The 17,780-nt window shown below is 42.2% G+C and overlaps 1 protein-coding gene across 2 annotated transcripts in view; it reads left to right on the top strand.

The window, feature by feature from the left end:
- LOC126260083 (PC-esterase domain-containing protein 1A-like) overlaps window positions 1–17,780 on the top strand; it is a 282,597-nt gene that overhangs the window by 176,081 nt on the left and 88,736 nt on the right. For both annotated transcript variants that reach the window (XM_049957291.1, XM_049957292.1), the window contains 2 exons: window positions 9,377–9,527; window positions 13,366–13,493. In XM_049957291.1, the coding sequence (XP_049813248.1) occupies window positions 9,377–9,527; window positions 13,366–13,493 (279 nt within the window). The remainder of the gene's footprint in view (window positions 1–9,376; window positions 9,528–13,365; window positions 13,494–17,780) is intronic.

Genomic DNA, 17,780 nt, shown 5'->3' with positions numbered 1-17,780 from the left:
TCCCCGCCAGAAATCGAACCTGGGACCCCATGCACGGGAAACGAGAACACTACCACAAGACCACGAGCTGCGGACTCACTAATTGCTCACAACACAGATTTGCCAGTCCTACAACCTGCCACAACTCATTGGCCAAGTTCAGATCGTACTACGGGCAACACTGTGGCTCGGAATAACAGTCAAGATGTGACTGGCAACAGAGCCTTTATATATGAGGTTGTCCAAATCAACTGGATTCAAATGCCATGCCATTAGTTAGAGATGGAACTGCTCATATCTTCAAGCCTGCTTAAAATCCTGTGATAAAACATGATTCATGAGATCTAAAGAGAGAACCTACTCCATGCAGTACATGCCTCCATTAGTTGAGTGTGGTTATGGCGTATTCTACATTCAAGCCTAACACCAGGTTCATTTCTCCAGACATAAATTGATTCGGTAAGATGAGATTTATGTGACTGGTGGTACTAACCTATTTGTCCATAAAACGGCAGCATATCAGCAATTAATGATACTGTATATATTATGATCACCACTCCAGCTCCTAGCAGCATGTAGAAATCTAACAAGTGGTAGTGGACATATTTACAACTGTCCCTTTCTGCCCATGGAGATCAACCATAATAAATGATGTACTGCAGACAATTTTATCGTATGCTACAGTGTGACAGTGTGAGTTTGCCTACTAAAATGACACAGCTATTCACTCATTGATGATAGAGGGAAGTCTTGTATTGCTAAACTATATGTCATCCCCAACAGTACCTTCATTGTGAACAAATTCGACTATTTTCGTCTTCTTCTGATCCCCATCTTTCATTATGTGAGTGTGAAGTTTTGAAAGACCCCCATGGGGTCAGGTCATTAAGCCATTCTTATCACTTTATCAAACTTGCCTCCTCTTCTCCACATCTTTGTGCTAGGAAAATGTAATTGTGACAAAAGTTGCTGGGAAGATTGTTGGATTTGGGTGAAAGGATAAATAATAAATTTTTCTTCCCACCTCCTTAGATGTATGGCATTTGACTAGTGTGTGGACTAATTGAAGAAAGCAGTTTCCACAACATTTCCACGGAACACTTCAATTATTTGTTGGTGTATTCCAGCCTGTACAATCCACTACAGCTTTTGTTCTCTACAGCTCCCTCTAGTGCTGTGGAGGTTATTCACTGATGTCTTAACACATCTTATAATCCTATTACTCCTCCCGGTTAGTGTTTCTCACATATTCTTTTTCTCACTGATTCTCTGTGGACTTCATTTCTTGCTTTATCAGTCCACTTAATTTTTAGTGCCCTTCTGTAATATCACATTTAAAATCCTTTGATTCTCTTTTATGATTGTCTTACAATCCTTGATTCGCTTCCATAAAATGCTGTGCTCCAGACGTACATACTCAGAAATGTGTTCCTCGAATTAAGTCCAATGTTTGATGCTAATAGTCTTCTTGTACTGACAAATACTCTCTCCGCCTGTGCTAGTCTGCTGCTTATACTCTCTTTACTTCATCCTTTGTGGGTTATTTTGCTGCCAAGATAGCAGAATTCCTTCACTTTGCTTTCTATGCAGTTCTGAAAATGTGCAGGAAATTCGGCCAACGTTCCAGACAAAAATGGCTGCAACATCTCACCAAGTAGAGAGATGAAATTGTGAAGCACTTGATTTTGGAAACGTCTGGGAACAAGCGTTTAAATGTGTGGAACATAGCCATATTCAAACAGTGTGCACAATTAAGGACCTTGATCGTTGACCCTCGACACCTACTGAAAAACATGGCACCTGTTAAAAAGTGGTGCATTACCAATGCACAGTAATGCGGCAATGTAAAATGGCCTATAGCTAGCATTAGTAATTAACATGGTAACATATGACATTCACTGAATCAAAACCTGATATAACTGTCACAGCCTAACATGTTTGTGGAAGGCATCCAAACAAGTTCAGATTTACGCAAACACGGTGACAAATACATACAGTACATACAGTACATACAGTACATACAATGCTTCAGTGCTAGGTGGAAAGATACAGCACTGTTTGTGCATATTTTGGTGAAAGGACATACATTTTGCCTGTTTCTGTTTTCTACCGTTTTAAGACTTGTCATTGTCTTCTGCAGTAAAGACGTCAAGTTTCTTGGTGTACACGAAGAAAACTAAAAAAATGGGAAATTCATCGTAATGTGTTTGTTTTCTAATATTTTTACTCCAAATTTTGATCACCTACAAAGTATTCTCCATTGACCATAAGGCACTTCTTCAAATGATCATTCCATTGTTCAAAACAATTTTTAAATTCTCTTATTGGGATGTTCTGTATGTCTTCCAGCAATTTTTGTTCTACTCCTCTACAGTGGCAAAACGCTTTCCTTTGGTGTCTCTTTTGTGTCTGGGAAACAGAAAGAAATGAGTGCGGTGTGGGCCGGTGCATTGTCATGGAGGAAGAACCAGTTGCCTGTGTGCCAAAGATCTACTCTTTTTGTTCAGATCCTCTCCCTCAATCTTCTCAAAACCTCCAAGTGGAACTCCTGGTTGGCAGTTTGACCCAGGGGAACAAACTCCACGTGCACAACACGCCTGCAGTCCAAGAAACAAATGAGCATTGTCTTGATGTTTGATTTGGCAAGCTTTTTTTGGGACGAGGAGAGCCACTTGTCTTCCACTGGCTTGATTGCTGCTTTGTTTTGGGGTCGTATCCATAGCACCATGATTCCTCACCAGTAGGCACCTTGGAAAAAAATTTTCAGGGTCCTCTTTGAGCTGATTTTTGAAGCTCAAAAAATGCCTCAAGTAGACACTCCCTTCACTCATCTGTGAGAATTCGAGGGACAAATTTGGCTGCAACCCTTCTCAGAAAATCGTCTGAATTGAACAATTCCAGACATATCACAGAGCTGAGCAGTGGTTCGGAAATGGTCTTCATGAATGAGGGCATTGATTTTGTTGACGTTTTCGTCACTTCTTGATGGTGAGGGGCGTTCTGAACAAGGTTGGTCTTTAATTGACATTTCTCCATTTTTAAAACATGAAAACCACTTACAGACTCTGGTTTTGCTTAGGGCAGCATCCCCATAAGCAGTCTTAAGCATTACTATACTTTCCACGGCTGATTTCCCCAAAAGGAAACAAAATTTCACAGTCGCACGTTGCTCTCGACAATCTGTCATCACGTTTTTGCCGAAACTTCCATGGTGGTAGAGGGAGCTGTAGACGGTGAAAACTGTAGAGCAAGATAGAGACTGAAATACAAATGACAGATAATTGAGGACACAAGTTTCAAGTGTGAAATGAAGAGGTTGGCACAGGAGAGGAATTTACAGTGGGCTACATCAAACCAATCAGAAGGTTGCTGACTCAGAAAAAAGTGGCATCTTGCAAATTGGACAGGTCCTCCTGACAAGTCTAACCTGCTCCCTGTTGGAAAATGCTATAACTGCATTGGGTGCACCTACCTGGTGCATCTGATCCATTTGTCCAGGGCCTCAGGTAGCTCTGAGACTCTGTAGTGAACACACACATTTCTTGGCCAGCCAAGGGTCGTAACTCTCATGTGCCTTGTGTGTCTTACAAAGTTTCATGAAGAGAAATGTACTTTTATATCAAACGTTGAGATTTTGTATTCGAGAGTAAATAAGCGGAGGGCAGCAAGTCCTCTCAAACTGTATAGTTGGAACTTAAAAGGTGTATCAATGCAGGACGAGTGATCTGCAAGAGAACTGAGTACGCTTTAATAACAATGGCCAGTTCTAGAACAAACAGTTGGATCACAGGGAATGAGGGTTTTATGCCAGAAGATACTGCAACTTGCGTAACTACAACTTTAATAATAATTATTCTTCACCTGAAATACACATATATTATAAAAATATTCTGAGACATTACAAAAAGTCATAATATCTGCAAAACTAATGTAAATGATAAATATATGTATAATTCAGCAAATAAAGTGAAGGCTATGTGGAGAGTTGTTAAAAAAAGAAACTAGTGACATAATGTAAAAATTGAGCACTATTACACAAAAATAAAAAAAGGTAACACACCACATAGAAATAACCAATACATTTAACAACTTTTCACAGGTTTTTGCGGGTATTATGACAAAATCAGTCATAAATAAGAAAACCCAGTTAAATCACAATGGTAAATCCAGGATGGCATGTGACAATATTAGAGAAGGAAAGTTGCTACTCACCATATAGTGGAGATGCTGAGTCGCGATAGGCCATCTCTCTACTTACCCCTACCACTCTCCACACTCCCACCTTCTACACGTTTCATAAAGTCCATAAACCCAACCAACCAGGATGCCCCATTGTGGCTGGTTATTGTGCCCCCACTGAGAGAATCTCTGCTCTCATAGACCAACACCATCAACCTATTACCCGGAACCTTTCCTCCTATATAAAAGATACCAACCATTTCCTCCAGCGACTCTCTGCAGTTCCTGTCCCTTTACCACATGATGCCCTGCTCGTCACTATTAATGCCACCTCCCTGTACACTAACATTCCTAATGCCCATGGCCTTACTGCTATCGAACACTACCTTCCCAGACAACCTATGGATTCCAAACCAACAACCTCCTTCCTAGTCTCCATGACCAACTATATCCTCACCCACAATTACTTCTCCTTTGAAGGCATTACCTACAAACAAATCCACTGTACGGCTATGGGCACCCGCATGGCATCATGCTAAGCCAACCTAGTCATGGGCAATCTCAAGGAATCCTACCTAAAAACCCAGAATCCTAAACCCCTCATCTGGTTCAGATTCATTGATGACATCTTTGCTGTCTGGATTGAAGGTGAGGATGTCCCTATTCACATTCCACCAGAACCTCAACGACTTCTCCCCCATTTGCTTCATCTGGTCCTACTCAACCCAACAAGCCACCTTCCTAGATGTCTACCTCCACCTCAGAGATGGCTATGTTGACCTCCATCTCAGAGATGGCTACATCAGTACCTCCGTCCATATCAAACCTACTAACCACTAACAATACCTCCACTTCGACAGCTGCCACCCATTCTGTACCAAGAAGTCCCTTCCGTACAGCGTAGCCATCCATGGTCATCACATCTGAAGTGACGAGCAGTCCCTCTCAAAATATACTGAGGGTCTCACTGAAGCCTTCACTGACCGTAATTATCATCCCAACCTTGTACAAAAACAAATCTCCTTTGCATTATCTTTCCAGTCTCCCACCACCTCCCAAAATCCCACGGTCCGGCCACAGAGGAGCATTTCCCTCGTAACTCAGTACCATCCGGGACTGGAGCAACTGAATTACGTTCTCCGCCAGGGTTTCGATTACCTCTCGTCATGCCCTGAAATGAGAAATATCCTACCCACTATCCTTCCCACCCCTCCTACAGTGGTATTCTGCCGTCCACCGAACCTACACAATATACTCGTCCATCCTTACACAACCCCTGCTCCCAATCCCTTACCTCATGGCTCATACTCCTTTAATAGACGTAGATGCAAGACCTGTCCCATACATCTTCCTACCACCATCTACTCTAGTCCGGTCACTAAAATTACCTATCCCATCAAAGACAGGTCTACCTGTGAAACCAGTATGTGATTTACAAGCTAAGCTGCAACCACTGTGCTGCATTCTATGTAGGCATGACAACCAACAAGCTGTCTGTCGGCATGAAAGGCCACTGACAAACTGTGGCCAAAAAAACAAGTGGACCACCCTGTTGCTGAATACGCTGTCAAACATGATATCCCTCATCTCAGTGACTGCGTCACAGCCTGTGCAATATGGATCCCCCCCACCACCAGCTTTTCTGAATTGCGCATGTGAGAACTTTAACTTCAGTACATCCTATGTTCCCGTTACCCTCCTGGCCCCAACCTTCATTAGTCACTGTTCTCACTCATCCAGCCCCGCCCAACACTACACAGCTGTGATAGCTCGACCACATTCAGTCTTTTAATTTCGTTTTGTATCTCTGCTTTCCGCTACTTACCCCCACACACACCTTCTCTCCTGCCCTCCGTCTAAGCTGCAGCACTTCACTGTCTGCCACTCCCACCATAATATCCCTCCCCTTCCCCTCCCCAGCCTCCTCCTTACCCCTTCCCAGTGGCCACTCCCATCATGCGCTGGTGATGCTGCTCACAGTGTGTTTTCAGTTGTCTAATAGTGCAGATGTGTGAGCGAGTTGCGTTTGTGTGTGTGTGTGTGTGTGTGTGTGTGTGTGTGTGTGTGTGAGAGACTATTGCTGACAAAGGCCTTAATGGCCAAAATCTATAATTGTGTGAATCTTTTTGTCCTGCCTATTGCGACTCAACATCTCCGCTATATGGTGAGCAACACCTTTCCTTTTCTAATATTGTTGATTCCCAGTTAAAGAAATATAAAATAAACACATGTAACATGTGAATGCATGTCAGCGTTGGCACACAAGATCACATGGGAAAGCAATAAAATGGTTAAAGAACTCCAACTCTACGGGTATTGTGGGGCTCTAACAACAATCTTAAAGAAAAGTGCTCTAAACCTTGTTGAAATAAATAGATACTTACGTGACTGTTCATTTCAAGCAGGTACAGTCCTTGATGTATTGTAAACATGAAAATTAGCTCTAACATTTAAAAGTGTGGGAGAGAGAATGTTAATAACTGTGAGCCCATCTCAGTTTCCTCTTACATTTCAAGAAAATTTGAAAGAGTTATGCATGAGAAACTTCTGAAATTCGAAAATAAAAGGCAAAATTGTACCTAATAACAAAAATTCAGAAATAAGAGCTCAACAGTGGCTGCTATTTGTGACCACATTACTACTATGCCAGATGGACAAAAAAAGAAAAAAAAAAAAAGGATGAAGCAGCGAGAGTATTTATTGACGTATTGAAGACTTTTTGACATGATAGTTCGTAAGATTCTGCTGTCAGAACTTGAAAGATATGGTGCTTGTATTTGAGTTCTGTTGAACATTTATATATTTCCTTATATTTTCTTTCCTGAGCAACTGTAAGCAGGCACTGAGCATCAAGCATGCTGTCAACCTTGAAACTGTTTCTACAGACTTGACAGAGTATAAACTAATTAAATATGGTGTTGCCTGAGGAGCAGTGAAGGGACCACTTCTATTTCTTTCAACATAAGCTACCTAAGCTTAAATGTGAGAAGGATGTATACATCCCATTTCTTTCTATTAATAATGAACCATTTGATAACAGTACAGAAACAAGATTATTATTATTATGGCTACAAAACAATCTAAAATGGAATAAGCGCGTAGAATATCTTGATGCAAAATTGAGCAAGACCTGCTACCTTCTTTGCTCACTAAACTGCTGCTGTAATGCGAAAACAGTAAGAAGTCCATGTAATGCCTATTTTCATTCTCATGTTAAATATGGTGTCACATTTTGGAGGAGAAGCCAAAGCAGCTGTCCTCATCTTCAAAATGCTAAAAAGGTCCATTGGAATAATGTTTGGGTGCAGGCCTAGAGACTTGTGTAACACATTGTTTAAGATGTCTTTTTTTCCTCCCTTACCGTGTATATACACTCCTGGAAATTGAAATAAGAACACCGTGAATTCATTGTCCCGGGAAGGGGAAACTTTATTGACACATTCCTGGGGTCAGATACATCACATGATCACACTGACAGAACCACAGGCACATAGACACAGGCAACAGAGCATGCACAATGTCGGCACTAGTACAGTGTATATCCACCTTTCGCAGCAATGCAGGCTGCTATTCTCCCATGGAGACGATCGTAGAGATGCTGGATGTAGTCCTGTGGAACGGCTTGCCATGCCATTTCCACCTGGCGCCTCAGTTGGACCAGCGTTCATGCTGGACGTGCAGACCGCGTGAGACGACGCTTCATCCAGTCCCAAACATGCTCAATGGGGGACAGATCCGGAGATCTTGCTGGCCAGGGTAGTTGACTTACACCTTCTAGAGCACGTTGGGTGGCACGGGATACATGCGGACGTGCATTGTCCTGTTGGAACAGCAAGTTCCCTTGCCGGTCTAGGAATGGTAGAACGATGGGTTCGATGACGGTTTAGACGTACCGTGCACTATTCAGTGTCCCCTCGACGATCACCAGTGGTGTACGGCCAGTGTAGGAGATCACTCCCCACACCATGATGCCGGTGTTGGCCCTGTGTGCCTCGGTCGTATGCAGTCCTGATTGTGGCGCTCACCTGCACGGCGCCAAACACGCATACGACCATCATTGGCACCAAGGCAGAAGCGACTCTCATCGCTGAAGACGACACGTCTCCATTCGTCCCTCCATTCACGCCTGTCGCGACACCACTGGAGGCGGGCTGCACGATGTTGGGGCGTGAGCGGAAGACGGCCTAACGGTGTGCGGGACCGTAGCCCAGCTTCATGGAGACAGTTGCGAATGGTCCTCGCCGATACCCCAGGAGCAACAGTGTCCCTAATTTGCTGGGAAGTGGCGGTGCGGTCCCCTACGGCACTGCTTGGATCCTACGGTCTTGGCGTGCATCCGTGCGTCGCTGCGGTCCGGTCCCAGGTCGACGGGCACGTGCACCTTCCGCCGACCACTGGCGACAACATCGATGTACTGTGGAGACCTCACGCCCCACGTGTTGAGCAATTCGGCGGTACGTCCACCCGGCCTCCCGCATGCCCACTATACGCCCTCGCTCAAAGTCCGTCAACTGCACATACGGTTCACGTCCACGCTGTCGCGGCATGCTACCAGTGTTAAAGACTGCGATGGAGCTCCGTATGCCACGGCAAACTGGCTGACACTGACGGCGGCGGTGCACAAATGCTGCGCAGCTAGCGCCATTCGACGGCCAACACCGCGGTTCCTGGTGTGTCCGCTGTGCCGTGGGTGTGATCATTGCTTGTACAGCCCTCTCGCAGTGTCCGGAGCAAGTATGGTGGGTCTGACACACTGGTGTCAATGTGTTCTTTTTTCCATTTCCAGGAGTGTACATTACATAAATCCTTACAGTCTTTAAAATAAATGTAATAGGTAAGGACAGTAGATATCTGTGATAACTTTACCACACGAAACAAAAACTAAAATGTGCAAAAACATTACTTTCCATATGGAAGTTAAACTTAATAACGATTGTCCTAAAGGAAAATACTGTCAAAACTTTGGAAAATCTTTAAAACTGTATTTACAGCACCACTGCTTTTACTTATTAGAAGAATATTTAAATGTACAAAGTTTATTTTTTGTAATTTACAATTTGTATGCATAGAAATCATTTTCACCTGTATACATATAAATTGTCTGAGGTCTTATAAATAAACTACTTGTGTAGACAGCATGGCCGTTAAAATACAATGTAATATTATACAGTATTTTGTTAGAACTTAAGTTTGATTCCTACATCACCGCTTCTGACAGATGGGGACCAAATGGAGTGCAAGCTTACAAAGACAATTTGGTGAAGCTTATGAAACTGTTCAAGAAGTGTTTGCCTTCAAAAACTGTTGTAATCTGGATTGCTACAGAAGCAGTGTCGCAAGACTGTAGGGGTGGCCTGTTTGTTAAACAGGTGAGTTTGAAACAATAATGGAAATTTTATGTCAGTGGCCTTTTTGTGAGATGTTTTAATTGTATAATCCACACTTTATCCACTCTTTACCCAGTAATTCTCCTGTTTCCTGCTTGTCATAACTTCCTCCACACTTCCTCCATTCTGGTTACAAATGTGTTTTCATTTTGATACTTGTCTTGACTCCCAGTTCTGCAAACTCCATTTTGTCCATTAGTTATCTTCTATTTTCTTCCAACATCATGTAGTCTCTGGAAGATATTTGTATGGAGTGTAGCCTTATATGGAAGTAAAACATGGATGATAAACACTTCAGACAAGAAGAGAATAGAAACCTTTGAAATGAGGTGTTACAGAACTAATGAAGAAGTAGTGAACAGAATTGTGGAGAAAAGACGTTTGTGGCATAACTTGAGTAAAAGACGGGATTGGTTGACAGGAAATTCTGAAACATAGCAAATCACCAATTTAGTATTGAGCTAAGTTCAAATGGCTCTGAGCACTATGGGACTCAACTGCTGTGGTTATCAGTCCCCTAGAACTTAGAACTACTTAAACCTAACTAACCTAAGGACATCACACACATCCATGCCCGAGGCAGGATTCGAACCTGCGACCGTAGCAGTCCCACGGTTCCGGACTGCGCGCCTAGAACCGCGAGACCACCGCGGCCGGATTGAGCTAAGTGCAGATGGCACAGATTGTAGAGGAAGACCAAGAGATGAAAACAATAAGCAGGTGCAAATGCTTGAAGGTTGTGGTAGTAAGTGGGAGATGAAGAACTGTGCACCGTGGGTACAGTAACATGGAGAGCTACATCAAACCAGTCTTACACAGAAGACTGCAACTGCAACAGCAACAAGAACAACAACATATTATCTTGTCATAACCAGAATCCAGTTCAAATCTGAAAGCAGCATTGTCATTCAAGTACAACACTTAGCACGGAAAGCTCATTTATTGCGAACAACAAACTGCCAGAACAAAACTTACATCTTGGATGGAGTATTTAGCTACTTATTCAAATATCGAATAGTCCAGAATGTACAAATATTACAAATCAAACAAGGAAAAATCCAGGATGGAATGTAACAATACCAGAGAAGGAAAGTTGCCACTCACCATATAGCGGAGATGCCGAGTCGCGATAGGCACAACAAAAAGACACAATTAAAGCTTTCGGCCATTTGCCTTTGTCAGCAGTAGACACACACACACACACACACACACACACACACACACACACACACACACTTTAGACGGAGGCTTGGTGAGAAGGTGCGGAGGGGGGAAGGGGTAAGTACCGGAAAGGAGAGAAATAAAAAGAAATTAAAAGACTGGGTGTGTTGGTGAAATGATGGCTGTGTAGAGCACGAATGAGAACAGGGAGGTGGCTGGATGGGTGAGGACAGTGACTAACAAAGGTTGAGGCCAGGTGGGTTACGGGAAGATAGGATGTATTGCAGGGAAAGTTCCCACCTGTCCAATTCAGAAAAGCTGGTGTTGGTGGGTAGGATCCATATCGCAGAGGCTGTGAAGCAGTCATTGAGGTGAGGGATATCATGTTTGGCAGCGTGTTCAGCAACAGGGTGGTCCACTTGCTTTTTGGCCACAGTTTGTCGGTGGCCATTCATGTGGACAGAGAGCTTGTTGGTTGTCATGCCTACATAGAATGCAGCACAGTGGTTGCAGCTTAGCTTGTAAATCACGTCTGTTTTCACAGTTAGCCCTGCCTTTGATGGTATAGGACATGTTAGTGACCAGACTGGAGTAGGTGGTGGTAGGAGGATGTGTGGGTCAGGTCTTGCATCTAGGTCTATTACAGGAGTATGAGCCGCCATGAGGTAAGGGATAGGGAGCAGAGGTTGTGTAAGGATGGATGAGTATATTGTGTAGGTTCGGTGAAAGGATGGATGAGTATATTGTGTAGGTTCGGTGAACAGCGTAATACCACTGTAGGAGGGGTGGGAAGGATAGTGGGTAGGACATTTCTCATTTCAGGGCACGACGAGAGGTAATCTAAACCCTGGCGGAGAATGTAATTCAGTTGCTCCGGTCCTGGATGGTACTGAGTTAAGGGGGGAATGCTCCTCTGTGACCGGACTGTGGGACTTTACGAGGTGGTTTGAGACTGGAATGATCAGGCACGGGAGATTTGTTTTTGTACAAGGATGCGAGGATAATTACGGTCAGTGAAGGCTTCAGTGAGACTCGCGGTATATTTTGAGGGGGACTACCTGTGAAACCAGTCAAGTGATTTACAAGCTAAGCTGCAACCACTGTGCTGGATTCTATGTAGGCATGACAACCAACAAGCTGTCTGTCTGCATGAACCGCCACCGACAAACTGTGGCCAAAAAACAAGTGGACCACCCTGTTGCTGAACACGCTGCCAAACATGATATCCCTCATCTCAACAACTGCTTCACAGCCTGTGCCATATGGATCCTTCGCACCACCACCAGCAGCTTTTCTGAATTGCAGAGGTGGGAACTTTCCCTACAGTTCATCCTATGTTCCTATAACCCTCCTGGCCTCAACCTTCGTTAGTCACTGTCCTTACCCATCCAGCCCCCTCCCTGTTCACATTCCAGCAGTACCACAGCCGTCACTTCACCACCACACCCAGGCTTTTAATTTCTTTTTATTTCTCTCCTTTCCACTACTTCCCCCCCCCCCCCCCCCCCCTTCCGCACCTTCTCTCCTGCCCTCCGTCTAAACTGCAACACTTCACTGTCTGCCACTCCCACCATACTATCCCTCCCCCTCCCTGCCCCAGCCTCCTCCTTACCCCCACCCAGTCGCCACTCCCATCATACACTGGTGCTGCTGCTCGCATTGTGGTTTCAGCTCTCTGAGACTGCATACATGTGTGCAAGTTGTGCGCGCGCGCGTGTGTGCGTGTGCGTGTGCGTGTGTGTGTGTGTGTGTGTGTGTGTGTGTGTCTACTGCTGACAAAGGCCAATGGCCGAAAGCTTTAATTGTGTGAATGTTTTCGTTGTGCCTATCGCGACTCAGCGTCTCCACCACATGGTGAGTGGCAACTTTCCTTCTCTCGTATTGTTACAAATATTACAAATGTAATTCAAAATATTTCAGAACCTTCCAGACCTGGTGAATACGAAATCACTTAAGGTGAATGCTGGGATAGCTTATCTGTAAAGGACAAGCTGATTGTATCCCACGATCTTCCTTCAGTTTGTCGATGTGCTCTGACTCCAACGATCTCTCATTAATGGGGCATTGTTCACTAATATTTCTTCCTTTTTGTTTGATATTTGTCTTTGTTTTTTTTCCATATTTTTCTTTTCTGTCTCTTTCTCTGTAATTTTGTGTCGTTTTGTCTCTAGTCAAGTCCTGCTGTCTTCCTTTGAGTAATATCCAAGATGACTACTCTCCTTAACTTTTAAGTAATCTGTATTATCCCAACTGTTAAGTTTTTCTAGTAAGATGTATGTATATCTGTTTCTGAAAGCTAATATTTTTGTGACAGTTTGTTTTTGCATGTGTCCACTACCTCATGGTAGGTCAAGGAAATTTAATTTTATTTGATTACACACTCCTGAGGCAACTTGCCTAATCAGTAAGTTGTGAACCACGGAGAAGGAAGTTTTACTTAGGCCAGATTGCACCCTGAGGAAAATGGAAGCAAATTCAAACCGAAATGTTTTGGTTGAACTGTGATTTAGTGAAGTTACTCCAGTGATGTTTCAGTTAATTGGTATGCTTCTGTAACATTGCTGTATCTTAAAAAAATTGAAGGATATTTTCAGTAAGTAATGTAATTCAATGCAATTTAAATCACTTGTTACATAATTATGTTCTTTATTCCTATTAGGTTGAGTTCATGAAGCATTATCTTCGATTTGAAGTTATGGAAGCCAACATGTTGGCGCGACAGATTGTTGTCTCATATGGTTTCGACTTTCTCGATGTTCATTATTATTTAAGGATGCAGATTCACAGGTTAGAGTAATTAAGATTAGATAGTAAGTGGAAACATGCAAAAAAGGTAAGTACTTCAGTGCTGTGCAAGCAGCCACCTGTAAGTGTATGTCTGTAATAAGAATCCATATTCATCCCATGTAGGCTCTCATGGCCGATATTCAAAAATTTTCTTCATAAAGTTGTCAAGGAGTAATACAAATGCTGCACTGCTTGCTACAGCCCAGTAGGCATGTTAAATATTATCTTCCTTTAAGGCTTTTCATTGTGTTACCCAGAGAAAGAAAGTGGTATACAAGGTGTGGCTGTAAAATAAATGGACTGATGCTGCTGTAGAGTAAGACACTTGCAACAAAGATGAATTGCCAATATCTGTGAAGCCTTCTCACAAGGGAACCTCCCCATTGCACCCCCCTCAGATTTAAGTTATAAGTTGGCACAGTGGATAGGGCTTGAAAAACTGAACACAGATCAATTGAGAAAACAGGAAGAAGTTGTGTGGAACTATGAAAAAAATTAGTAAAATATACAAACTGAGTAGTCTATGCGCTAGATATGCAACATCAAGGTGAACGTGGACTCAGGAGCGCCGTGGTCCCGTGGTTAGCGTGAGTAGCTGCGGAGCGAGAGGTCGTTGGTTCAAGTCTTCCCTCGACTGAAAATTTTACTTTCTTTATTTTCGCAAATTTATAATCTGTCCGTTTGTTCATTGACGTCTCTGTTCACTGTAATAAGTTTAGTGTCTCTGTTTTGCGACCGCACCGCAAAACCGTGCGATTAGTAGACGAAAGGACATGCCTCTCCAACAGGAACCGAAAACATTTGATCACAAGGTCATAGGTCAACCGATTCCTCCACAGGAAAACACGTCTGATATATTCTATACAACACTGGTGACGGCATGTGTGTCACATGACAGGAATATGTTGTCGACCCACCTAACTTGTACACTTAGCGAATGGGTAAAAAGATTCTTCTACTTTGCCCGATTTAGGTTTTCTTGTGGATGTGATAACCACTCCCAAAAAAGTGATGAAAACATAAGAGTTTGTCACATAAACTGAAAATAAAAAATTAAAATTTTCACTCGAGGGAAGACTTGAACCTAGGACCTCTCGTTCCGTAGCTGCTCTCGCTAACCAGGAGACCACGGCGCTCCTAGACTCCCATTGTCCTTGCTGTTGCCTATCTTCGCATAAACTACTCCGTTTGTATATTTTATTAATTTTTTTCATAGTTTCACACAACTTCTTCCTGTTTTCTCGATTGATCTGTGTTCAGTTTTTCAAGGCCTATCCACTGTGCCAACTTATAACTAAATCTCAGGGGGGTGCGATGGGGAGGTTCCCTTGTCAGTTGAATGTGGCATCTCTGGTGTCTGTGGACAAATCAGTGTGGCCATGGCCTTTGTTTGTGCAAGAGCTGTTATTTCATTTTGCTGGAAAAGTGATAATTATAAGAATAAAGAAATGGATGTCATGAAGCTTCACATGAAACTTGGGAAAGGTGCTACTGAAACCTAAGTATATGATGAGGACTGTTCATCATGCACACAAGTTTTTGAGTGATTCAAGTGTTTCTAGGGTGGTCGAAAAGACATTGAAGATGAATCACACCAGGGATACTCTCAAACATAAAAAGTGGATGAAAATATCAAATAAGTAGGTAATGTGATTCGATCTGACCATCAGTTCAGTGTCCGATAGATTGCTGAAAGGAATTGCAAAGAATGTATAAGGAAAATTTCACACAACACATTTAACATGAGAAAATTGTGTGTGAAACTGTTGCCAAAAATTCCCAAGACTGAATGAAAAGAAGCTCGTGAAAGTGTTTGTACTGACACTACAAATACCATTGAAAATGATCCTGATTTCTTAAAAAAAAAGTGTGATAGCATTTGTAGAATCTTGTTTTTTCACATATGATCCAGAAAGTAGGCGCCAATACATGTATTGGAAAGGCCCAACTTCGTCGAGAGCGAGAAAAGCTCGAATGAGGAAATCTAGATCCAAAGCAATGCTGATCGACCCCCCCCCCCCCCTCCGCCACCACCCAATATTCATGAAATTGCATATCTTCAGAGTTTCTGTTTGTGCTCAATTCGTGAGAAAATAAGAAAAAACACCCAAATTGTGGAAAAATATGTCATTGCATCAAGGCAATATACCAGATCATACCACATTGTCTGTTAATCTTCCTTCTGCCAGAGTTTTTTTTTTATCTGACTGTGAACCCATGGGAACATGTAGACCTGAAGTAATTTACTCTGGATATATATTCAGTATTTTAATTAACTAACAGAAAAAATACATTGTAGTTGTTCAGTGTAACAGTAACTTTTCTATTTTCTAAATATTGTTTTCTAAATATTGTTCAAGAAAAAAGAAGAAGGTTAGTTTACACTCCTATTGACCCCCATGGGTACTCAGTGCAAAAGCTGCAAATAAATTTTAATATGTTTCAAATATAAAACTGAAAAATGTCACTGAATATAATTGACTTGGACAGTCATATGTTTTGGAAGAAAGAAAACAGCTTTGAAAACAATGGAGATAAGATTTTGCCAAAGTGAGTACAGGTCCGTATTGAATCCAATGGTACTACAAGGCTTAAGAGATTTGTAGGGAATTACAGCATTCCAGTTTTAGACCACTCACCTTATGTGACTTTCATCCATTCCCCAAGGTCAAATCTGCATTAAAAGGAATAAGAATTCAGTCTGTTGCAGTGAAAGAAAAAGCGGCACACATCATACAGGAACTCACAGAGGAAGACTTTCATTACTGTTTCCATCATTAGAAAATTCACTTAGAGCATTCTAGAAATACAGGAGAGTTTAGTGAGTGTGACAATAACTAAATATTGTACTTTTTGATGCAGGAAGAGAGAAGTGGAAATTGTGAGGTTTGTTTTTTTGTTGGGTGTCTGGGTGATGGAGGTGGTGTGTGTGTGTGTGTGTGTGTGTGTGTGTGTGTGTGTGTGTGTGGGTGGGTGGGTGTTTTTTTTTTAAAGGCATGTAATTTTTCTGACCCACCAGATAACTCACAAGGCTCCTTCTTTGAGGACTATTAGATGTTATATGTGATTACAGGCTTTTCAGCGGTGTTAAAAACCTTTTCGGGCGGTCAACTGAGTGGTGGTGTCATCTTTGCAATGTTCAACAAGCTTCGTACCCATCACCTTCAGGCGACAAGATGGTACCCCCACTCGGCTGATCACCCCAGATTATTTTACTGTTACCACTTGGCTGATCACCCCAGATTATTTTACTGTTAGGTGTTTTAAACAATTTTAAGTAATTTGTTCAAGCACTATCAAAGTTGATTTTTATTTTATACTTACTTACCGTCACTGTCCGTACAGATGATGATCAACTTTCAGTTGATAAACTTCATACTTGTAACAAAATACATCAATAAATTATACAGGCTTTCAGGCATCTAATAAATTAAAAAGTGGATGTTCATTACTATGCAGATGATGACTTGATAGAACTGTAATCAACTGACTGTGTGATACTGACTTGAATGAAACTCAAAACATGACTGTATATACATTACTTGATGATTGCTTGACTACAAAGATTTCACTGTTCTCTGCTGTAACTTGGCACTGACTGCCAGTATGATTTTTACACAGTGATTGCTTGACATTGGCTAAGGTAGTGGCTGTAGGTGCCTATAACTCAGTGACAACTGTGGTATTGTCCACACTACCTATTTAGAGAGGAACAAAAGACTGCTTTTGAAAAACAGTAAGAATTATCACATTTTAATATCAACACAGAAGACAGAAAAAGTAGCTAAAACATACACGTTTGGCAGTAAAGTTACTTTGTTCAACTGCTGTTCCTTTATATATCCTTAAGTTAACCCTGTCAGGTTCTATTGTTTATAGCGGACTTTTGAGCATGCCCAGGATTTATGAAAGCCCACCAAACATTCTAAAAACTTGGAATTTTAATAACAGTATTGATTATGTGTCATGTTCTTCTACGCTGTTTTGGAAAGACTATAATACTGGATTTTTGGAAAGGTTGCATTTTAAAATCCCAATATTTTAGACATCTTATGATAATTGTAATTTTGAGCAAAGATATTTCCATAATTATACAAGCTTCAGAAAAGGCAAAATGTTTGTTGGAAAGATGAAAATAAGGGCTTTCAAATACGTTGTGGTCTCATTTGAGATGTGGAGGTGGCCTTGCCTGTGGCTATCGAGCATGCAGGGTGCAGTCATCTGCATGTTGTGTCTCACGTTGGCACCAATGATGCCTGTCACACAGGTTCTGAGGTGATCCTCAGT

Source organism: Schistocerca nitens, chromosome 5, assembly GCF_023898315.1.
Source record: "Schistocerca nitens isolate TAMUIC-IGC-003100 chromosome 5, iqSchNite1.1, whole genome shotgun sequence".
NCBI classification, from domain to species: domain Eukaryota; kingdom Metazoa; phylum Arthropoda; class Insecta; order Orthoptera; family Acrididae; genus Schistocerca; species Schistocerca nitens.
The sequence above is the reverse complement of the archived record's forward strand: the minus strand, read 5'-3'. Positions and strand labels throughout refer to the sequence as shown.